At 42.0% G+C, this 21,000-nt stretch overlaps 1 protein-coding gene across 2 annotated transcripts in view; it reads left to right on the forward strand.

Moving 5' to 3' along the window:
* Positions 1 to 21,000, forward strand: part of NT5DC2 (5'-nucleotidase domain containing 2) — a 61,934-nt gene that overhangs the window by 34,981 nt on the left and 5,953 nt on the right. For both annotated transcript variants that reach the window (XM_077822225.1, XM_077822224.1), the window contains exons 7-12: positions 1,482 to 1,542; positions 2,246 to 2,348; positions 2,982 to 3,083; positions 6,131 to 6,212; positions 16,462 to 16,548; positions 19,542 to 19,682. In XM_077822225.1, the coding sequence (XP_077678351.1) occupies positions 1,482 to 1,542; positions 2,246 to 2,348; positions 2,982 to 3,083; positions 6,131 to 6,212; positions 16,462 to 16,548; positions 19,542 to 19,682 (576 nt within the window). The remainder of the gene's footprint in view (positions 1 to 1,481; positions 1,543 to 2,245; positions 2,349 to 2,981; positions 3,084 to 6,130; positions 6,213 to 16,461; positions 16,549 to 19,541; positions 19,683 to 21,000) is intronic.

Genomic DNA, 21,000 nt, shown 5'->3' on the forward strand with positions numbered 1-21,000 from the left:
CCTCACCTTATTATATATAATGAAAGAGAGACACATAGGCAGATCAATATATTTTTTAAATGATCCTTGTTTATATAGGGAGAATTTTTTTGGTAGATGGCTTGAAGAACACTGTCATTCCAACACCCCCTAAATCTTGACACAGACACCTGCACAGAACAGGTTAAAATTGAAGTTCTGCATCAAACTAAATGTTCCCTTCAGGCCTTAAACTCTCTGGCTCTATTAAACTCTGTGGTTACATCTTCATTTAAAATGCTACAGTGGTTCATCTGCAGCACTTCACTGTAGACACTATGTACACCTACTCCCATCAGCATAGGTAATGAATAGAGTAAGGTCTTGTCTACACTTGGTGAAGATGCTACGTACCCTTGGCATAGGTACTTCACCTCCCTGAGAGGTGGTAGATATGTTGGGGAGAAGCCCTCCTGTTTATGTCAGGAGTTCAGCGGGTATAACCTTGCCCCTCTGCGTGTGGTTTTTCCACTCTCCTTAGCGACTTAGTTATACCAACATAAGTTTGTAGTGTTGACCAGGGCTCAGTCACAGAGGCTGAAAGGGGCTGTTGAGGGCCAACCAGGAAAGGTAATACAGTGAGACAGATAAGTCAGCCTCAAATCCACAGTTGCAGAGGAGTTGGCTGGTTCCATCCGTTCCACCCTGCTGAATTTAGTCATGATTTGGTACCCAGGGGCTATAACCTGGTCTGAGAATAGGTAAACTGCAGAATTCCACCCCAGGAGAGATGAGGCTTGAAGCCTGACATCTGGAAGGGTGTACTCCCAGAGACCCTGCGAAGGAACAGTGGTGTACCAAGCCTGATAACTGTGATCACTTCTTTCCATAGGGTTTTTTGTGTTGCCTTTACAGAGCACTCCCAGACCCTGCTTGGGACTCAAAGCCAGGTGGTCGTTATTTCAGGATCAATCGAGTTGCCCAAAGCATAATTTAATTTAGACTTTCATTGTTTATGTAAACATATTAATTGCAAAAACAACGAGGAGTTCTTGTGGCACCTTGAAGACTAATAAATTTATTTGGGCATAAGCTTTCGTGGGCTATAACCCACTTCGTCAGATGCATCTGAAAACTTATGCCCAAATAAATTTTAGTCTCTAAGGTGCCACAAGGACTCCTTGTCTGTATCAACAAAAACTAACATGGGTACCCCTCTGAAACACATTATGGTAATTACAGTTCATGTCTTTATTTCCATTGGCTGGAATAAAACCAAGTTTTTTGTTCTCTCCCCACCATGTTCAAATTCATAAATGTAGTTGTTTATACTTATAATAGTGAATCCCCTTGCAGAATGTCCTTGGCTTATTGTCCTCTTAGCTCTTTGTCCTTGCAGCAAATGAAGCAGATGCGTTGTTGTTCTGTTGATCCATCTTGACAACAAGGTTGCATTTGAGGCAGTAGAAAATAGTCCCATTAATGCCAGATTTAAAACTGAAAGCTGTTTTCCCCTTTTTTAGGATGCCATTAAAGATGTGCACGTGAAAGGAATGATGTACAAATGGATTGAGAAGGACATGGGTCAGTTAAGTTTAAATCCATTGTTCTTAATTTTCAGTGCTAATGCATATTTTATTGAATGTTTACATGTGTAAATGGATTATTGGTTTTACAGTACATCACCAGACTAGAAATGATAGTGATAATAGCAAGATACAGTAAGGTCATGTTCATAGCTTATGCTTAAAGCTATCCAAGGAGTTGAAAGAGGTATTTTGGTACTGACCAAGGATGCTTTACAAAGAAAAGAACAGTCCTTTCATTCCTCCAGCATTATTTTCTTTGCCTATAAGTTGGGGATATTAGCAGTTAAGTGGAAAACATGCCATATGGGAAGGCCATAGCTATTGTAGATGAGCTCTTTTTTTCCCCCACAATATAGTCAGCCCTATGACACTGTAATTGTTCATCTTGTCTCTTCACATACAGGGAGCCTTCTCACATTTACCTGCCTCCCAAAAGCACGTTCACTCAGTTGTGTATGGGGGTGGCAAACTCTTCTAGTACGTAAAGCTAGCTTTTTATTTTGTTGTTGCTGTGATGCTCTATTCATCTTGCTTATTATTTCAATAATTATAATGCTGTGTACCCAAGAGTATGGGCCTCTGCATTCCAGGCGATGTCATATGTAACCTTCTTAAAAACCCTCTGGCAAAATGTTTACCAATATGCGGGTGGAAAAAATTGATAGTAAAAGGTGATACGGACTTTTTTTTAAAAATAGAGAAATACATTCTTCATGGGGATGAAACTTATGCTGTCCTAAACAGACTGGTTAACCTCAACAAGAAACTCTTCCTTATTACAAACAGCCCCTTCAGCTTTGTGTGAGTATCCTCTATTACAAAAATAATATGAATTAATGGTTATAGTTGCATGCCTTAGACCGTGGGGTTTGGGGGCCTATTTTCCTCAATGAGGATTTGAAGACAGTAAACTGGCTATTTTTAATGGGATGTTTCAGTGGAATGCTATTCAATGTGGGGGAAGAGAGCAGTGGCTTGTGGTAAAAGATTATTAAACACACATACCACACAAGAGTTCTTTTGTCTTTGAGGGAGGAGCTGTTCTGACTTTCTTTTGGGGCTGTGACTGGCCAGTATTATTTTGCCATCATTTTTACTACTGATACCAACAGAACAATATCTCCTGAGCCAGCAGACTTGCTCTGCTTCCTGAAGGCACAGAGTTGTGTGGACAGCTGCTGAGCTTTGAGGGTAGGGTAGAGGGAGAATTCCTTAGGTCATGGTAGGAGTAAGTTAGTGATCAACAACTGGTGTGCAACTCCTATGTGCAGTCAAATGGAGTCAGAAGGTTTTTGAAGTCTCTGCGCTTCAAGGTTTATTACAATAAAAAAAAGTTTTAAGCCCAATTGAAATAAGCTTTTATGGATTTTACTCTGGGTTGTGTATGCCAGAGAGGGGATTACTTGGAATATTAACCTTTCCATCTGTTTGCAGAGATAAAGGAATGAAACATATGGTTGGCAAGAACTGGCGGGACCTCTTTGACATGGTCATTGTGCAAGCTGATAAACCCACCTTTTTCACTGACAGACGCAAGTATGTTCCATTGTAGCGTGTTGCACTGCTGCATGGTGGCTTGTAGAACTTTTCAGAAGCCAACATTTCTTTGTTTTCTCCCTCCACCCATCTCAAAAATGTTGTTATAAAAACCACCACCCTCTTGTGGGAGCGTGCGCGCGCGTGTGTGTGTGTGTGTGTGTATTAGATCATAAATTCTAAGCCTGGTGCAGAATTGGGTCCCCTGTTTCCTGATATTCATTAGCATCTATTAGGGCAAATATATTCCTCAGTTAATAAAAAATTCTATTGAAATCCTAAGCAGAATTTGTTCCTAAATTTGGGACATTAACAAAGTAAAATCAGAAGTTTTATGATACAGAAGAAGAAATGGAAAGGAACAGAGTAGCAGAATGCTTTTGTATGAAAGCTGAATATGCCTGGACATTGTATAACTTGTGAAGGTGCCAATTTTTTCTCCCCTACTACACTTAACAAGCCTTCCAACAAATGGCAAAGTAACTTAAGTTGGGTGGTTACTTGGTACTTTCAATCTGTATGTGGCTCTCCCAATTGTCCATCCTGGTTTGGTTGCTGTGGTGACTTGGCCTTCTAGCTAAGTCATAAAAAAAAAAATCCAGCCCTTCTGGGGTCTTCAAGTCCAGAACAAAGTCTTCCACCCCAGTTTCAAGCTGAGCAGAGCCCTTCTTTTCTGAGGATCGGTCTTCTCTTTCAGACTTCAAAACAACCTTCAGCTTGCCCTCTGAGCTCAACTTGTAGCTCTTCCTAGGCTCTGCAGTCTCCTAGCAGCCCTTGAGCTCCCTTCTTGTGCTCCTTATGTGTCTGTACTGAATGCTGATTCTCCCTGGGTTTCCTACTTGGAGTCTCCCCTCTAGCTCTCCACAGGCATCTATCTTGTCTCCTTGCTGTCTCCTTCCTCCAGCCCACTCAAGGCCTGCCTGTCATGTACTTTGCTCATTTTCTCCACCTGGGGAAGTGCACGAAGTATGTCTGGTGGGGGAGGACCCATGTTCCCTGAGAGCCATTCATCCTGTGACATGGCCATACAATGCTGCTTACTGACCCACCAAAGACCACTTATGCTACAGATCTGCAGAAACAGTAGCACATTGGAGAGAGTTAACTGCTACCTTCTAACATTCCTGTAACTTTCAGTGAATGCTTTCAACTTAAATATTTTTATTATTATTATTTTTAATACGAGACCTCTGCATATAAACACTGAGTTTGTCACAACCAGTTCATTTGTTCCAGGGCAGCACTAGGGGGCACCACTATAATTTACATAAAATACTGCACAATTCACAGTTGTGTTGAACCAACTGGTTAGCAGACAATGCTATGTATAAATAACGCTATTGTTTGAATAATTTATCAAAAGATCTAAATAACCGTATCTTGGTGTTAGGCACACTTGTTCTCTCAGAGAACTCTTAAATTTACTACTGTTTTTAATAATGTTTCTCCATCTCTAATCATCCTTGGTTTGGAAACTCTTGGGTATGGGGACACGGTCCCAGGCCCATCTCCAGTACCTAGTATTTGATTCTGTGCAAATAGTGAATAATAGTCCTGTTCTTACTATGCTGCTCCTTATTATGTAGCTCTAAACCTTTATATCTTATTTCATATTCTGTTTTCTGTACATCATTATAAACCATGTTAAATAATGAATGCTGTTTGAATTTCTTTCAAAGCTTTACTATGTGTGGGAGAGGGGAGTTTGTTCTGTGGATGGTATAATTTTGTGTCTGTAATTTTATGACCGCTCTGGTTAGATGCCCCCTTTTGTTTTTTTGTATAAATCCTAATAATAAGTAACATACCAAAACAGGATCAGAAAGTGAGAGTACTCTGAAAGGCTGAGGGTTACAAGCATTCTTGGTACAGTATCTTGGAATATGCACACTAGATAAAACTAGTTTTCCTTATTTCCCCCTCTCACATCCATATGCTCCTAATAGCGTAGGAAAGCGGCATCAGAATGTTTTTTATTTTTTCATTTATTTAATCTCAAGTCAGCCTTCCTCATTATTAGGAACCTAACATCCACTCAGAGGTGGGCACCTTCCTTCGTTTCAGGCATGAGGAGGTGACTAATCTACATTATGATGAGAGAGATTTACAGCTTGTCTTGGTATCTACGTACAACATGTAGACCTTGGGGTTTTTGAATACCAATGCCTTAGTGCTATATATTGTAAGATAAAGTTTAAATGGAGCCAGATATGCATGATTTATGAGAGAATGAATTAATCTTAAGTAGAATTTGGCTAAATGACTAAGTGAGGTTGTGGGAGACATAACCCTACAAATATTTGAAGGGCACATACCCCAAAATGAGATGGACTGTTAGCAGAGCAGCAAGTCATATAATAAGGGTTAATAGGGTGAAAGAAAACACAGGCTGCATATCAGGAAGAGCTTGCTGGTCATGAGCTGTATTACACTGTGGAACAATCTCCCAAGGAAATGGCTAGCATCCCTGTTGCTTTTTAGTCACAACACTAGGACAGAAACTATACAACAGAGACCACTCCTATATTGATGGGATACCAGCAAGATGGTACACAGAGGAGTCTCTTCCACTTCTAGGTTGTATCATGGCCAAGATACTGTTAGGAAAGGAGGCTACATCCCCATTCCACCAGCCCCCAGTTTCTGCTGCTACAAGAGCTGCTTTTCCTCTTCTGAGATTCCCTAGTAGTGTAGTATGTAATGGGGTGTGTTTTGCCTCAAAAACGAGATAGCAGCCAGGGTAGGAACATGTTTGGGCAAAAGACTGACTGACTATAGTATTTGTTTTCCTGGTCCCTCAAAAGCAATACAGACCTTTCAGGTGTTTGTGGTAGTGTAGGGAGGGTTAATACAAAAACTTTAATAGGCTAGAACTAGATTTTATCCTCATGTGAAGAGGAAGCTAAAGGTCACTTTTTTTGGTTAAAATTCACTCTGTACAAGTTACATAACATTAATTTAGGAGCTTCATGATATGATTTTCAGCTGTGTATGGCCATTGGAAAAATGTGAGTTACTTAACTCTTGCTCCCCCGTTTCCTTTTTAGACCTTTTAGAAAATTGGATGACAAAGGCTCACTCCAATGGGACAAAATAAACAAACTAGAAAAGGGAAAGATCTACAAACAGGTAAATAAAAATATAAAGCCTTGTATTTCCTTTGCTCATTACCTCTAAAATCATGGGGACTAATATAATTCCTATGTTCTTTGAAGTTCCTGGCAAAGCCTGGTGAAAGTTTTTTCCCTTCTTTTAAGCAGAAAAGCTGTACAGTCTTGGTGATATGAAAAATAGCTCATCTGCATATTTGGGGTGACTGGTGTAATGGGGTGTGAAACACAGAAGTGCTGGAAAGGGAGTCTTGGTCTCAGTTACGTGACAAGGGCAAGAGGGCACGTGGCATGGGTCAGAATCCACGCACACCGGTTGCTAATGTTACAGATAGCATCTTCCAGTCCTTATTTTTTTTCTCTCTCTCTTCTCTCTCTCACCGTGAAGATTCCCATGGTGTTGAAGACTCATCCTATCCCTTTCCCTCACCTCCACTCTCAGACGCTTTCAGAACCTCCAGTACATCTCAGATCTCTGCTATTATGCTTCAGATCTTTAAAACTGGGATTCTTCTGTTTTAGGGATAATAGGTCTGATTAAGACCCTTGCAACTGTAAGGCCTAGTCTAAACACAGTTGTACTTATTAAAAAGTCACATCTTTCGTTACATAACTATTTAGTTAAACCAATGTAACTTTATATGGAGACTTTCTTAAATCAGTTTAAATTTGGTTTATATCAGTTTAGCTTGTGCCTGTGCACTTAACAGGTGCAAACTGAACTGATATAACTAGTTGTACAAGAGAGTCCACATACAGAAGGTACACTGATTTAATTACACCAGTGCACTTTCTGTGTGTAGACTTGCCCCAAGAACATCAGAAATTCTTTCATCTTTCCCTATTTCTCATGTATTAGTTTCTCCTTGAAAAGCAATAAGTGAAACAAATATCTAAGATAGCAAATAAATAAAAAGCTGTCTTTGTTCTGTTTCATGAATGTACCAAAGTTGGATGTTGCTCTGTTCTTCAATAGACGGTGTACTTCATGCATTCTTCAGAGAGAAATTCTTCTCTTGGTTATACTGACACAAACTCATTTCAGTCAATGCAGTTGTGCTCATGTAACAGGAGAATGTGGTCATTTGTGTATTTGAGTGACTGTTGCATTTCATTTGTCTTCCAGTTTTTAAATATTGCAGACCTATGTTCCATGTTCTTTAGTACAGGATGGGAGTGATGGCAAAAAAGCCCCTTTAACGGCATGGCTCCCTGTTGATTTGACAAGATTTTTAATCTTCGGTGTTGGACCTCAGTGACAAGTTCTACTTGTATATGTCTCAGTTTTGATACTCTTATTGCACAGGCCAAAAGCTTTCCATCACTGCTATATCTTAACACTTACCCTCCCTAGTAGTCAATATGGAGGAATTTGGGCAAAGATCAGTAACAGCTATGTCTACTTGCTTTAGCAGCAGGCTTGTGAATTAGATTCTGCTATTATTTCCAAGGTAACTGCAAGCAGATTTTGACTTCATTTACTTTCCTTGCACAGGAAGAAAGGAGAACTGGAAAATATTTGTTTTTGATTCCAATAATTAATTTCAATAGAGCTTTTAATAGTTAATAATGGGTTAAGGTGATTCTGGTAATAAGCAGTTTGTATGAATAGTCAATAGTGTTCTCTGCTTAATCTTGTAACCTTCTTTGTAACACTTTAAAATAAAGATTTGCCTTTTTGTAACTGGAATTTTCGAGACAACTTAGTGGGAGTGTCTGATAGTCTCCATTATTATTCCCTTAGCTTTCTTAGGCAGCAAAATTGATTCATAACTTTACCAATTACTGAATTCTCCCAGATGTCCCAATGGTGCTTACAAGGGTGATTGGGAGCTTGTGCAGACCTGCTTTGGGGGAGCAAGATTCAAACCCTTCATTCCAGAGACCTTGTACCCAAAGCAATTACCCTCGTCTGAGGTCAAAGGACAGCTTCTCTTTAAGGCTCCTGTCAATGACTGACATAGCTCTGAGACTCTGATCAAAGTATGTTAAATACAAGTATTTTGTTAGCTGTCTTGCAGAAACAGTATCATAAAATGGCTTAAAAATATCTAGCCCTGTATTAGAGAGATTATTGTTAGCCTGGCCCAAAACTTAAGTTACACAAAAATACTACCTGGCAGAAAAGTCTCTTGTCCACATCTCTGATCCAGTTTGTTATCCAGGTTACGTGTCCAGAAAAGTATACAACTGAGCTTGCTTTCCCTATGGACTTCTTGTGTAGCTCAGGGGCTGAGACACCGGACCCAATTATCAAACTCTGTAATTACTTAGAAACAGACCCTGCTCAGCTACTTTGGATGAAAAAGGCTTGTTTCAGTGTAACTGAGAAGGGGAGCATTTATCCTCCTGCAGAATGGATTATATTTTACACATTGCGTCTTTTGCTACTCAAGGAGAAGGTAATTGCCTCTGAGGTAGGTATTAACTCAATCTTACATGTGGTTACAAATATAAAGATTCCTGACTTTCCTAAGATCTCACACAGTCCCATAGGAGAGCCAGAAATTGAGTTCCTACCTCATAGGCATGTTGTGAGAATGACTTGTGAATTGCTTTGAGATCTTTTAATCCAAGTAGTATTCGTAAATCCTACATTTACAAGAATCTTCCAAGTTGGGGGTTCTCATGCTCTGGTCCATGGACTATTATCGATAGCGTACTGAGGTGCTTACTCTCATTATTTCATGCATAGTAGTCTGTCAAAAATTAATTTAAAGTATTTTCCTATTTTCTGGTAAGTTGTTTACACTAGCTGTGGTGTTTGTCTGTTTGCAAGTAGTAAAAGATGGCCTTTGCATGGATAAGAAGGGATGTGGTCTACAAGACCACCTTCCTACGAAAAGGGTGTCCACCCTATAAAAACCCTGTCTCAAATAGAACAAAGCACGTCGTCTTGCATCCTGATGATGCTGTATAGCTTTTGCAAAGCTCTAGTGTTGATACCTAACAGCATGATTAAAACCGTTTGCCTTGTTATCCCTGTCTGTACGTGACTCATGCAACGCGATTGCAGATTTCTTCTTTACCTAGTTGAAAATCAGGTGCCTGTGCTGGCCAAGTACTTGGCACCCTAAATACTGTTGTTGCTGTTTGTTGTTGTTTTCCAAAATGCTCTCCCTCTAGATAACGAGAGAGTTCCCTTCCTAATGAGGATATTGTGAGGACTGATTGATTACTCTCTGCAAAGCATTGCACATGTGTATGAGCACTTAAAGAAAAGTAGGTGAGCAGGGAAAACTGGCATCCCTTTCTTTATTCAGAACCAGACTGACATAATGGTCAAGTGCGGCAAGATTTGAGGTTTGCATGATTGTCTGTCTGTCTAATCCATTTCCCAGGCAATGCTATATACCCCTCCTGTGTAAACAGGTACACTCAGCCCTTCCTATGTCTTGATCCTGAGGACTGCTGCTGCTCGTGTCTTGTCTTTTAGGATTAATTCTAAAGAGAGCAAACCCCTCAATTTTTCTCTACTCAGCAGATTAGGAAATTCACAGAAAGGGCTGAAAAGCACCTGACTGTGTCTAATCTGTCACTTACTTTTGAAACTAAACTTCAATTAGAATTGGCCTTTCTTTGCTTTCTCTGGAGGCCATGTTAGTGAGTGAGAAGTGACACTGGCAATGTGAGAGCCCAGTGCGGGAATTGTAAACTAATTTTCTAGCCTTCATTAATACAAGTTGGAAAGCCAAAATAAGAGCTTTAACAATGAACAGTATAAATGATCAGTCTCAGAAAATGAGCTATGGAGAAAACTGTTGGCTGATCAGTCACTCCCAGGGGTAACTGCAGAATGGCGGCTGATTTCTTCTGGTTAGTAGCATGGCAATTTAAATACAATTTACACTTAAAATACAGCTTCCTGCAAGTTCCCAGAGTAAGCACTATTTCCTGCCTTCTGTGAACTGGTGGTTACAGGCTAACCACAGAAATAGCAGACTCCTAGCAACATACAGTAGATCATGGGCTGCCTGAAGAAATGTACAAACTCCATGGAAAAGTACAAATGTCACTTTTGCAGTGAATTGTAGCTCTGAGAAAATAAACTGAAATGTTGATTGCAAATTGCTGTACAGTTCTAAATTTTGAGTAATTGGCCATTTCCTGTGACTGGACAAATGCCAGGGATTTAGTGGAGTTGTCAGTGTAGCTATATGCACATGCAATGGCTAACTGGCAGTGGTGTAGTGAGGAGACTAGTCAGTGCAATTTTCTTGCTCTTGGAAGCTAGTGCAGTGGTAGTTTGCTTACCAAGATCCTTGCAGGCAGGTGGCATGACAGTTGACTCGTGTCGTGGAATTGCTGCCCCCTTCGTCTTCCAGTGCCATGACAGAGGATCTTTCTACCCCACTGCTTCCTGTTTTCTCATTTCTGCAGATCAAACCTTCCTCACTACCCTTCCCTTACTAGGTAGTTGCTAAAGGTATTTTGCAGCCTAAGTATGCTTGCTTGCTTTTTACTAACCCATGTCTTCAGTTATCAATCTTTGAGTTTTATACTGCCACCCATCACTATATCTGAGTACCTTTCACATAATGTAGATTGGCAATAGCTTAGTCCCTGGCAGGATTCATGCAGTGTTTGTCGTCGTCTTTTCTAGGTTATAGAAAACTTTGCTCAGGGAAAGGTGTGGGGGTGTTTTGGTGGAGGGAGGATGGTTGATACTGTGAGTGTCCTTCTGATTATGGCAGAAAATCTTTTTCAAAGAGGAAGCTTTTGCAGCATTTCCTAAAGATGAGTATAGATTAATCGAATCTCTTGTCTGAGAGTTTCTTTCTACAGCCAGATCCCCCTCAACTGTCCCCAGTGCTCTCACGTCTTATCCTTGGCTTCATGATCTGTAATGTCCCAGAGGAGTAAAACTGTCTGGGTAATTCATAGATAGCAATATGGTCTCTAGTGTAGCTGGGACCCTTACTCCTGGGGGAATTCTGCACCATTGTGCAATGCAGAATTTTGCAGAAATTAACATTGTGCGCGTGGAATTTCTTCCCTCACAGAAATGGGCTGCAGTGCTGCTGGCTCCCACTATGGTCTTGCTGGACCTGGCACAACCCAGCTTGCACATAGAAGACCCTGCCAAGGGGGCTGGGGAAGGAGCTAGAGGGATCCCAGCAGCTGCAGTTCCCTACACATCCAGGGGGAAGGAGACTGTGGTGCCCAGGAAACGCCACATAAGCATGGGGCCCAGCATCGTGCTATTTCTCCCTCTGGGTCCCTGGGCTCTGAGGGGAAGGGGTGGGTGGGTGTCTGGGCTGGGGGGGGGGGCACGGTTGGGCTCGGGGGGCGGGCGGGAGAAAGGGGTGTGGGTATTTGGGCAAGGGGGTGGCCCGTGACTGGGCTCTCGGAGGGATGGGTATCTGGGCTTTTGGGGCCTCGTGGCTGGGCTCTGGGGATTAGCGGGTTCAGGTGTATTGGCTGTGGGAGGGGAAGGATTGTGGGTGTCTGGCCCCCCAGCTGGGCTCTAGGGGGAAGAAGGGGTAGAGAGAAAAAGGAACTGAGTTGTCATAGGGGTTTCTTTAACTCTCTACTCCTGGGGGAATTTTTGTGTTTGTGTTAGACATATTTGCTGACAGGTATTGAAATAAATTACCAAAGTAATTGAAACTGGGATGATTATGTAGTGTTATTTTTGACAAAATTTGCAGAGTTTTAAAATATTATGCACAGAATATTTAATATTGGTGCAGAATTTCCCAAGAAGTGGGTGACCTTAGGTCTAGGGCTTTAAAGTAGCATTGTCAGCCAGCTAGGAGCCATTGGTTGAGGATGCAGTAGGTCGCAAAGCTGCCAAAAGCAAGGTGTTCCAAGGGCGCTCCCAAGCACAGCATGAGCAGGATTTAGGGTTAGAAATGTACTATACCAAGTTGCATTTCTAAATTCTTGACCGGCTTTAATGTGCCTGAAGCACTGTTTTGCAGTTACAATAGCAAACTGAAAGTCTGGACCACTGGGCTGCCTTGCTAGTGCTGGAAATGACTTTGGGCAAGTCATTCAACTTCTGTTCTCCCTCTAGGAGATAGGTGTAACTCCCTAATGGGGCTGCTGTGAGCTTTTAATAATCTGCAAAGCATTTTGAGACTCTTGGAGCAGTGTACAACAGGATTATTACTCAAGGCCTCCAGTATTGCTCATGGTTTTTGTGATGATGATGATTATGGGACAGGAGGGCAGTCCAGCATATGTGCAATATGCACACAGGATGCCCAAATGGCTGATTAGTTTGGCAGTAGCTCCCTGTGTTTTTGTTACTGCAATAGATTGTGTTGCTGGAAGAATCTAATGTTGGGTCAAGGAGTAGCTCATTCCAGCTTTCAGTTTAAACGGGCATGAGAGTCAGCATTGCTGCAAGGGGGTGTATTTGGCTACTTATTTTCTAAAAAGCCCAGTTTGATTTGTGACTTTCAAGGGAAACTGGAATCATACCTCCTTGTACTCCTCCTGAGTATAGATGGACATTAGGAAGGTTCAGACACTGGGGATTTTTTTTTCTCTTGAGTTGCAAAAGCGTTTTGGTTTGCGGACTTTCTGCCCACGAATATGGGTGTTCTTTGGGTTGGTTTTGGATTTAAATTAGTTGTATCAGAACATGCTTAGATGGTTTTGAATTTACAAGGGATTGAAATGCTTACCTGAACCTTGCTGTTAATGCACCCAATTCTGGATTAAACAATATTGTCTGGCACAGCAATTGGGGGAGAGGAGGAGAGATTCTTTTCAATAGATCCTTGATAAACAAGTCAAATAAGCCTTTTATAACATGGGATTTGAAGCAATGTCTTGGGTTTCCCCAATATCATTCTCTGTTCTGAGTTCATTTTATATTAATGTTTTGATCTCTTCCTCCCTCCTACTGTGTCTTGGACTACTAATTCTGTTTCCCTCTCCCCCTCCTCCTTCTCTAGCCCACCCCCCTTGTGATTTCACTCTTTGGTGTTCTCAGAAATCATGCTCTTCAGTGCTGTTGTAGGGTCTGATTTCCTGCTTCCAGGGGACTGATGCCTATGTTTACCCTTCCCTCCCCAGGGGCGAGTGCACCCAAAGCCTTGAGTATCTCCTGACTTTCCTCCCCACAAGCATGAGGAAAGGTTGCTCCCCAATCCCATGGAAACCAGGGAAAGGGGTGGGTGAAGAACTACTTCACCTACATGGAAAGAGAGCAGGTTTTCTTGATAGCTTTCCCCCTGAGCATCCAGGGGAAGGAGTTGCAGAGGACTGTGTGTTCTCTCCTCCCACACCCAACCAGTGACTTTGCTCAGGATTGTCGTCTCTTCTGACTGCTCGGTCAGTCTTCTGCAGCTAGTCACAGGTCATTACCTGAACCAGCAGGAAACAGCACACAGATCACTGTTTCTACAGTATTGATGCTTCTCCCTTTCCCATCTCACTTCCCCACACCAGACTGTGCTTAGAGCATTGCAGGGCAGGGTCTGAATGGTGCCGTTACCCAGAAAACCGTAAAATCCTTGAGACAATATCCAGAGGCAACTGTTAAGTTCAAAGGCAAAACTGGTTTCAGAGTAACAGCCGTGTTAGTCTGTATTCGCAAAAAGAAAAGGAGTACTTGTGGCACCTTAGAGACTAACCAATTTATTTGAGCATGAGCTTTCGTGAGCTACAGCTCACTTCATCAGATGCATACCGTGGAAACTGCAGCAGACTTTATATATACACAGAGAATATGAAACAATACCTCCTCCCACCCCACTGTCCTGCTGGTAATAGCTTATCTAAAGTAATCATCAGGTTAGGCCATTTCCAGCACAAATCCAGGTTTTCTCACCCTCCACCCCCCCACGCAAATTCACTCTCCTGCTGGTGATAGCCCATCCAAAGTGACAACTCTTTACACAATGTGCATGATAATCAAGTTAGGCCATTTCCTGCACAAATCCAGGTTCTCTACCAGCCATTGTAGTGGTTTGGTAATGCCTCTTCACTATGGCACCACCTTGCATTTCCAAACCATTTTGTAAGGTCTCTAACTTTTCTACATTGCAGCCACCAGTTCCTCAAGTACTGTTCAGGGTTGAGGGCAGGGGGAGAGGGAGGAGGGGAAAGAGTCAAAAATGATCTGGATGCTGCTGGTTAGTTCTGAAACCTTTTGCAGCTGTGTTTTAAAGTCTCTTATTTCAGCTTTTGGGCTAGACATCCAATCAGCTTCCTCTCTGGCACGTTGGAGACTGTCTTGTTGGGCATCAGCAGCCCTGAATGAAAAGCCATGAATTTGTAGTCAGTCAAACACAGGACTGGTCGTAAGCAATCTCTGCATAAGAAGAACGCTTAAAGCTAGATTTTTTTTTTTTTTCCACTTGGAGTAGTGATGAGAAAATGGGCTTTCAGTACATGTCCTGGCAATTGATCTTTACCTGCTTGTTAAAGACGTTATTTTTGCTACACACATAATTGAGTAGTAATGATAAAGGCTCAAGGCATTTCCTGAGGAGGGCCTATTTCTGTACCATAGGCATTCAATACCAAGTGAGCATTAAGCCACACAACCCCTGTGCCTGGTTTGCTGGGACTACTGCAGGGCAAGAAGGGGTGGAGAATGGGGAAGAATCTATAGGCTTCTTTGCAGGCATTGTCATCACTAGTTAGGTAAAAGTTAATGGGGTTTATGGATGATAGATTTGTAGAATAAATAGTACAGTAACAGATGGATTGACTTGAAAAGTCCGCTCCAGTTGGTTAATATAAATCTTTTCTTTGTTTTTTAAATAGTCTTGGAACCAAGTTATCTCCATATGTAACAATATGATTTTAACACCGTGTTCTCACCCTCCATCCTCTTTATATTTGTTGCACTCGCTTGTTGCCTTTTGTCTGACATTCAGAATGTAAGCTCCCTGGGGTGGGGGGGATTGCATTTTACCATGTGACTGTCAGAGATGGATTTCCAGTTAGGCACAGGCACGTGCCTAGGGGTGCCTAAAAGTTAAGTGGGTTAAAAGTTTCATTTTTTTTATGGCAAAAACACGAAGGTCAGCTGTAGCCAGGGGAGGCGCAGCGCTGAAGATGCTGTGCCTAGGAGCGCATAAGGTGTAAATCCAGCCCTGCTGACTGTACAGTGCTTATGACATTGGAGCCCTGACTGAGACCTCTGGATATATATTTTTTAAATTTAGGTCCAGATCCTCAAAGGTGTTCTAGGCTCCTAAAATCATTGATTTCAATCGAGTTAGGAGCCTAAATACCTTTGAAGATCGGAGTCTTAAAACCTAAAGAGAGAGGATTCTAACAATTATCCTGACTGTCTAACATACCAGAATATTAAGGATGTTAAATATACCACCTTTCTGACCTATTCAGTCTGGTAGCTCTAGTTTTCCTCATGTCTGCAGCTGCTGCCCATGTTTTCCTAATAACAAAGTAGGGAGGTTATATGTGACAGTCGGCAACAATTGCGAGAAACGTGTAATTGTGCACATGCTATTCTAGATGTCAGATGGGGTTTGTCTAAGCTGATGTGAAGCCTGGAGGACTTTGCTTTTCCTTCTGATGCTTTTCTGACTTTTTGTAAAATAAATGAGCTTATCTAGGGCACATCACTGGAAAAGCTTTCCAAAGCAACTCGTATTCTAGTTTGAGACATTCTTGACTGTAGATGAAAATGCGTGTGGTGGGAAGCCAGACAATCTGATTAGAACAAGGGCAAATTACATAAAAGGGACAGGTTTCAGAGTGGCAGCTCTGCTCGTCTGTATCCGCAAAAACGAGGAGTCCTTGTGGCACTTTAGAGACTAACACGTTTATTTGGGCATAAGCTTTCGTGGGCTAAAACCCACTTCATCAGATGCATGGAGTGAAAAATACAGTAAGCAGTGTATATACAGCACAGCCCATGAAAAGTGGCTAGTCAGTGCATGAGAACCAGGAAGTGAAACTTGATTATAAAAGAGAAATTAATTAGTCCTACTCCCCCAGTTGAATGAAGTACAAAATATATAAATGGTGCAAATACATTGACTTTTGAATGATGTTTCTGTTTTAATACTTGAAGGTATTGCCAAAATAACTATCACACTGGTGCATTGTATTCTCAAATGCAGCTAGTTCTTTTTGGAGAGATTTTTAAGTGTCTATATATATTAAATTATTTCATGAGAATTTAACTTTACATTGTCTTATTAGGAAGTCAAGTTACTTCGAATACTTTGCTTTCTTGAACTCCTTGACAAAACAGTGAAGTGTCATCACTTGCAGAGAAAAATGAGGTGTTTGGTTTATATTCACATTCTTGTTTGTTCTCCCTCTCTTCGCAGGGAAATTTGTTTGATTTTCTAAGGCTAACAGGTTGGCGTGGGTCCAAAGTGCTTTATTTTGGTGACCATCTGTACAGCGATCTTGCAGTAAGTAGAACCATGTCTGCTTCTGTTTAATACCAACATTGCTGAATTTTTTGTTTTTGTTTTGTTTTTGTCTGCTGGAATTTAAGAAGGACTTAATTCTTGTCATAATTTTATATCCTGTTTTTACTGAGATACCTTTGCATGGATCCAGGTAGAACCCTCTCCTGTGGCTTTTTTAACTTAGTTTTCCTGTTTAAGTGTGTTTTGAATTTAGTGGAATTAGAATATTCCTATGAGAAAACAAAGCCCTGTTGAACTGAATGGTGTGGCTGTGTGTAGGGAGAAGGAGGCAGGTAGCAAGAGAGTGAGTTTATAGGAATTGCTCAGGTCAGTAGTTCTCAACCTTTCCACACTACTGCATTCCTTTCAGGACTTCGATTTGTCCTGCATACCCCAAGTTTCACTTCACTTAAAAGCTACTTGCTTACAAAATCAGACATAAAAACACAAAAGTGTCACAGCACTGTAGTACTGAAAAATTGCTGACTCTCTCGTTTTTACCATATAATTATGGAATATAAATATTGTACTTACTTTTTTCAGGGTGCCCAATCCCTGCCGCCCAGGACTGAAGCATGTAACTTTTAGTTTTGCAGGGCCCGCTGTGGCACAGGGCCCCGGGCAATTGCCCTGCTTCCTAGCCCTGAAAGCTGGCCTTCACTTGCAAACCCTCCCCCCGACCCCCAGCCCCTCCAACCTATCCTGCGATGGTTGAGAAACACTGAACGAGGCAAATATCTAGATGAGTTGATGTACCCCCGGAAGACCTCCGCGTATCCCATGGGGTATGCGTACCCCTGTTTTGAGAACCACTGGCTCAAAATCTTTCCATCGGCAAACGTTGGAGGACAAAGTGAGTAGAATGGAGCTATGTTACCACCACTGTGTCGAAGGAAAGAAAGCAGTGAAGAGAGATGGATTGGAAGATACAGTGATGATCTCCCTTTTCGTGTTAATTGTTGCTCATGATTAGGGCTTTGTTTTTGTCACAGAGGTCGTGGAAGTCACCGATTTTCTGACTTCCTGCAACCTCCGTGACCTCTGCATCAGCTGGTGTGGCTGGCCCCAGGGTCCGCCTGAGCAACAGTCCCGGGGGTGGCAGGAGCAGCCGCAGTTTGGCAGTTCCCAGCAGCAGTCCTGGGACGGCTGGAGCAGTGGCTGGGGAGGCTCCCTCCCTTCTCTCCTCCCTTCCCCCCCTTCCTGGGTGGCAGCTGAAGCAGCCACTGACCTTTCAGGCCTCAGTGCCCGCCCCCCCTCCCCCCCATATACATACAGCTGGTGCCACAGGCTTCCCCCTGCCCCAAGATTCAATCAGGGGTATTTTTAGTAAAAGTCATGGACAGATCACTTGCGGGCGGGGGGAAGCCTGTGACCTGTCCATGACATTTTTACTAAAAATACCCTTGATTAAATCGTAGCCTTACTTATGGTCACCTTTCCTCAGTTTGTTTTGGTATCCCCACTATGCTTATCTTAGCCTATCTTTTGTTGTAATACCATTGCCTACTGCCCATCTTATTCCTGACATTGATATGCTTTCATATTGTTTGGCAGGTACTCATGCTATCGTTGAATTATGATTTTAGGTGTTTGTGGTTTGTCACTGACATGTTTCATAGATTATAAAGCCAGAAGGGACCTCGTGATCATCTAATCTGACCTTCTGTATAACACAGTCCATAGGATTCCCCTGAACTAATTTCTGCTGGGTCTTGATTGAAAAATTCTCACTGATGGAGAATCCACTGTTTCACAGATTGCACTACCCACTGTGTTTTTACTATTTTCTGTGTGGTTCATCTTCTCCAGTAACTAGGAAGGCATCAGATCAAGTGGATAGTTTTGGCTATTGTGTCTGAGCTTCTGAGGCAATAAACTCCTAATACTGCAGTGCATGAATCACTACATCATGGGGACAAAAATCCCAAAGTGGTGCCTTTAATATGCATCCTAAATGTTAATGTCCAACTGAGGCAGTGTGGTCAGTGAGTTTATATTCAGAAAAGCAATATACTTGGCTGTTCTTGACTTTCTGCTGTGGCTCATTCTAATGGGTGGTTCCCTTTTAACCTGGCATTTGTTCAACCCAGTTGACTGTATTTTTTTCATAACAAGTATTGTTTCTAAGGTGCCAAGGGATCATATATTTTTCCCATGACCTGCTATTTGGGCCTTTTTCCAATCTGGCTCCCTCAGGCAAGAGCGGAGTATTCTGCTTTTATAATACAACAGTCTTAAATGAATCCATGGTGTCAACAATTCTATGTCTGCTTCAGAAGACGCCAATCATTTGTCTAAACAAATCTTTAAGGTCTTCCCTTTCTAAAAAGGGTAACAATTAGCAAGATCTTATTTCAAGTTTGCTGATGGCTCTCGAGGCCTATCTCTGTGAAATATACATCTGTGTATAGATGAGACCTTTTTTTTTAAATTTAATTTTATTTTTTTTAAACGCAGCTAAAAATTGGCTCTGTCTTTAACCTGGCCATACAACTGAGACTGCAATGGGGCAAGGACTTATTTGGCTTTGTCTGCTGTTATTCACTGCGTCTGTGTGTCGGTGGCACTTTATGGAAAACTCTACCCCTGGCATTAAAGAATGGTGATGTAGCCCTGCAGTCTGGTGCAGAACTTGATTGCTTGGTCTTTTAGCTCACAGAACAAGGGGTGGAGGGTGTGTGTGGAAGAGGGACCCGAGTGTGTCATGTAAGAGCCCTCATCTCTGAACCAATTTAACTGCCCTGGTTTTGGAAGAGATTAGCAGAGACCTCTATTTTCTCTGCCCTACAGGAAGCTGAGGGCACCATTACAATGATGCTCCAGACCCTCTGAGCCAGTATTTTCCATAGGATAAAAACACTAACAAACAGTCAAGCCAGTGACACTAAATGGAGCAAAGCTGCTTTTCTGAAAACTCTAGTCCTGTTCCTCAAAAACCACTTACACCTGAGAGTGTTGTAAGATAAAGTGTAAAATTCTGGGTTGCTTTCTAGGACTTGATGCTGCGTCATGGCTGGAGGACGGGAGCCATTGTGCCAGAACTGGAACCTGAAATCCGGATCATTAATACAGAGCAGTACATGCACTCGCTGACCTGGCAACAGGCGCTCACGGGGCTGCTGGAGAGAATGCAGGTAAGATGGAGCAGAGCCAGGCTAGTGAGTCTAACTAGCCTTCAAGTCTCAGAACTAGGGTTTAGATTTTTGGCTCGGGTCAGGCTGCATTGGGTCTCCTTGTGCCCCTGTAGACTGGACCATTCTGATAAAACTGCTGCATGACATAGTATTACTACTTGTCTGTTCTCCAGTTAGGTCCCAGACTAGAATAGCAGTGGTGTTTATGAGTAAGAATTTGAGGTAGTGTGGCAGAGGTGGAGTTGCTGGTAGCATACTTTTTTTGATGAGGAAATACAATTCCTTCTGCATACTAGTCTGGTGGTACATGGGGATGGGTGTCTACTACGCTGGCAGGTGAATAACATATCCTCCAAAATATGTTCCAAATCCTGCTGGTCTCATGGCAACCTGAAGTTCTAATTAACCATCTCTCATTCCTTCTCCAGTATCCTTTCCACAATTATAAAAGCGAGTGGGAGGGCTAACTATCAGAAGAATGTTACTCTGATTTGTGAAATAAAACAGACTGGAAGCAGCTTTCCTGTCTGTCGCTAGGCTTTCAGTTCCACTAATTTAATAAATGATGGCACTTTTCATAAGATCGTGCACGTCCTAAAATCAAATCCCTGCTAATGGAGTTTTTAAATCAGTGTAGGTTATAGATCCTCTGCAGAGCTCAAAGAATGGTTTTGCATGTTATCTGTTAACTTGCTAATCATGACTAAGAAAGCAGTGGGTGAGCACTTACCTTTCATCTCTGCAGACCTGAATTTCATTCTGGCTTAGTCTAATAGGGGACTGGGGAAAATGAGTTTCTGAGATGCACAAGGCAATTTAATGTCAAAGAAATTTGTAGGTGTCAAAACTGATTGGAGGAAGATTACCCTATGCATGTGCTATGGCAACATCAAGCCACTGCTGTTACTGCTTCCCTCTTTAGTCACCTAAACTCCTTCACAAATATAAGGCAAAAAACCCACAGTGTATGACTTAACCGATGTTTTCGTAAGGATTCTTTGTATCCTCCACAGACATTAATATGCTATAAGCAACCAACGCTCTCTGCTAGATAGTGTTGGGGGATTAACCAGTGACTACTCTCTCTAAACCAAGTAGTGCATAGTTGTGATGCATCTCCTAGAGCACAAATACTAGAGAGTAAAAGCAGGGAATTTGGTGGATTTACAGCCTGTCTCACAATTTGTATTTTTTCTTAGTCGCTGACACTTACAATTATCAACAGTAAGGAGAAAATTAAAGACGTTGCTGAGCTCCAAGGGCCATAGACAGATAACTGGCACCTAGTTGATAGTGCCACTATCACCTGCAGGAAAAA

Source organism: Eretmochelys imbricata, chromosome 7 (genome assembly GCF_965152235.1).
Source record: "Eretmochelys imbricata isolate rEreImb1 chromosome 7, rEreImb1.hap1, whole genome shotgun sequence".
Classification (NCBI taxonomy): Eukaryota; Metazoa; Chordata; order Testudines; family Cheloniidae; genus Eretmochelys; species Eretmochelys imbricata.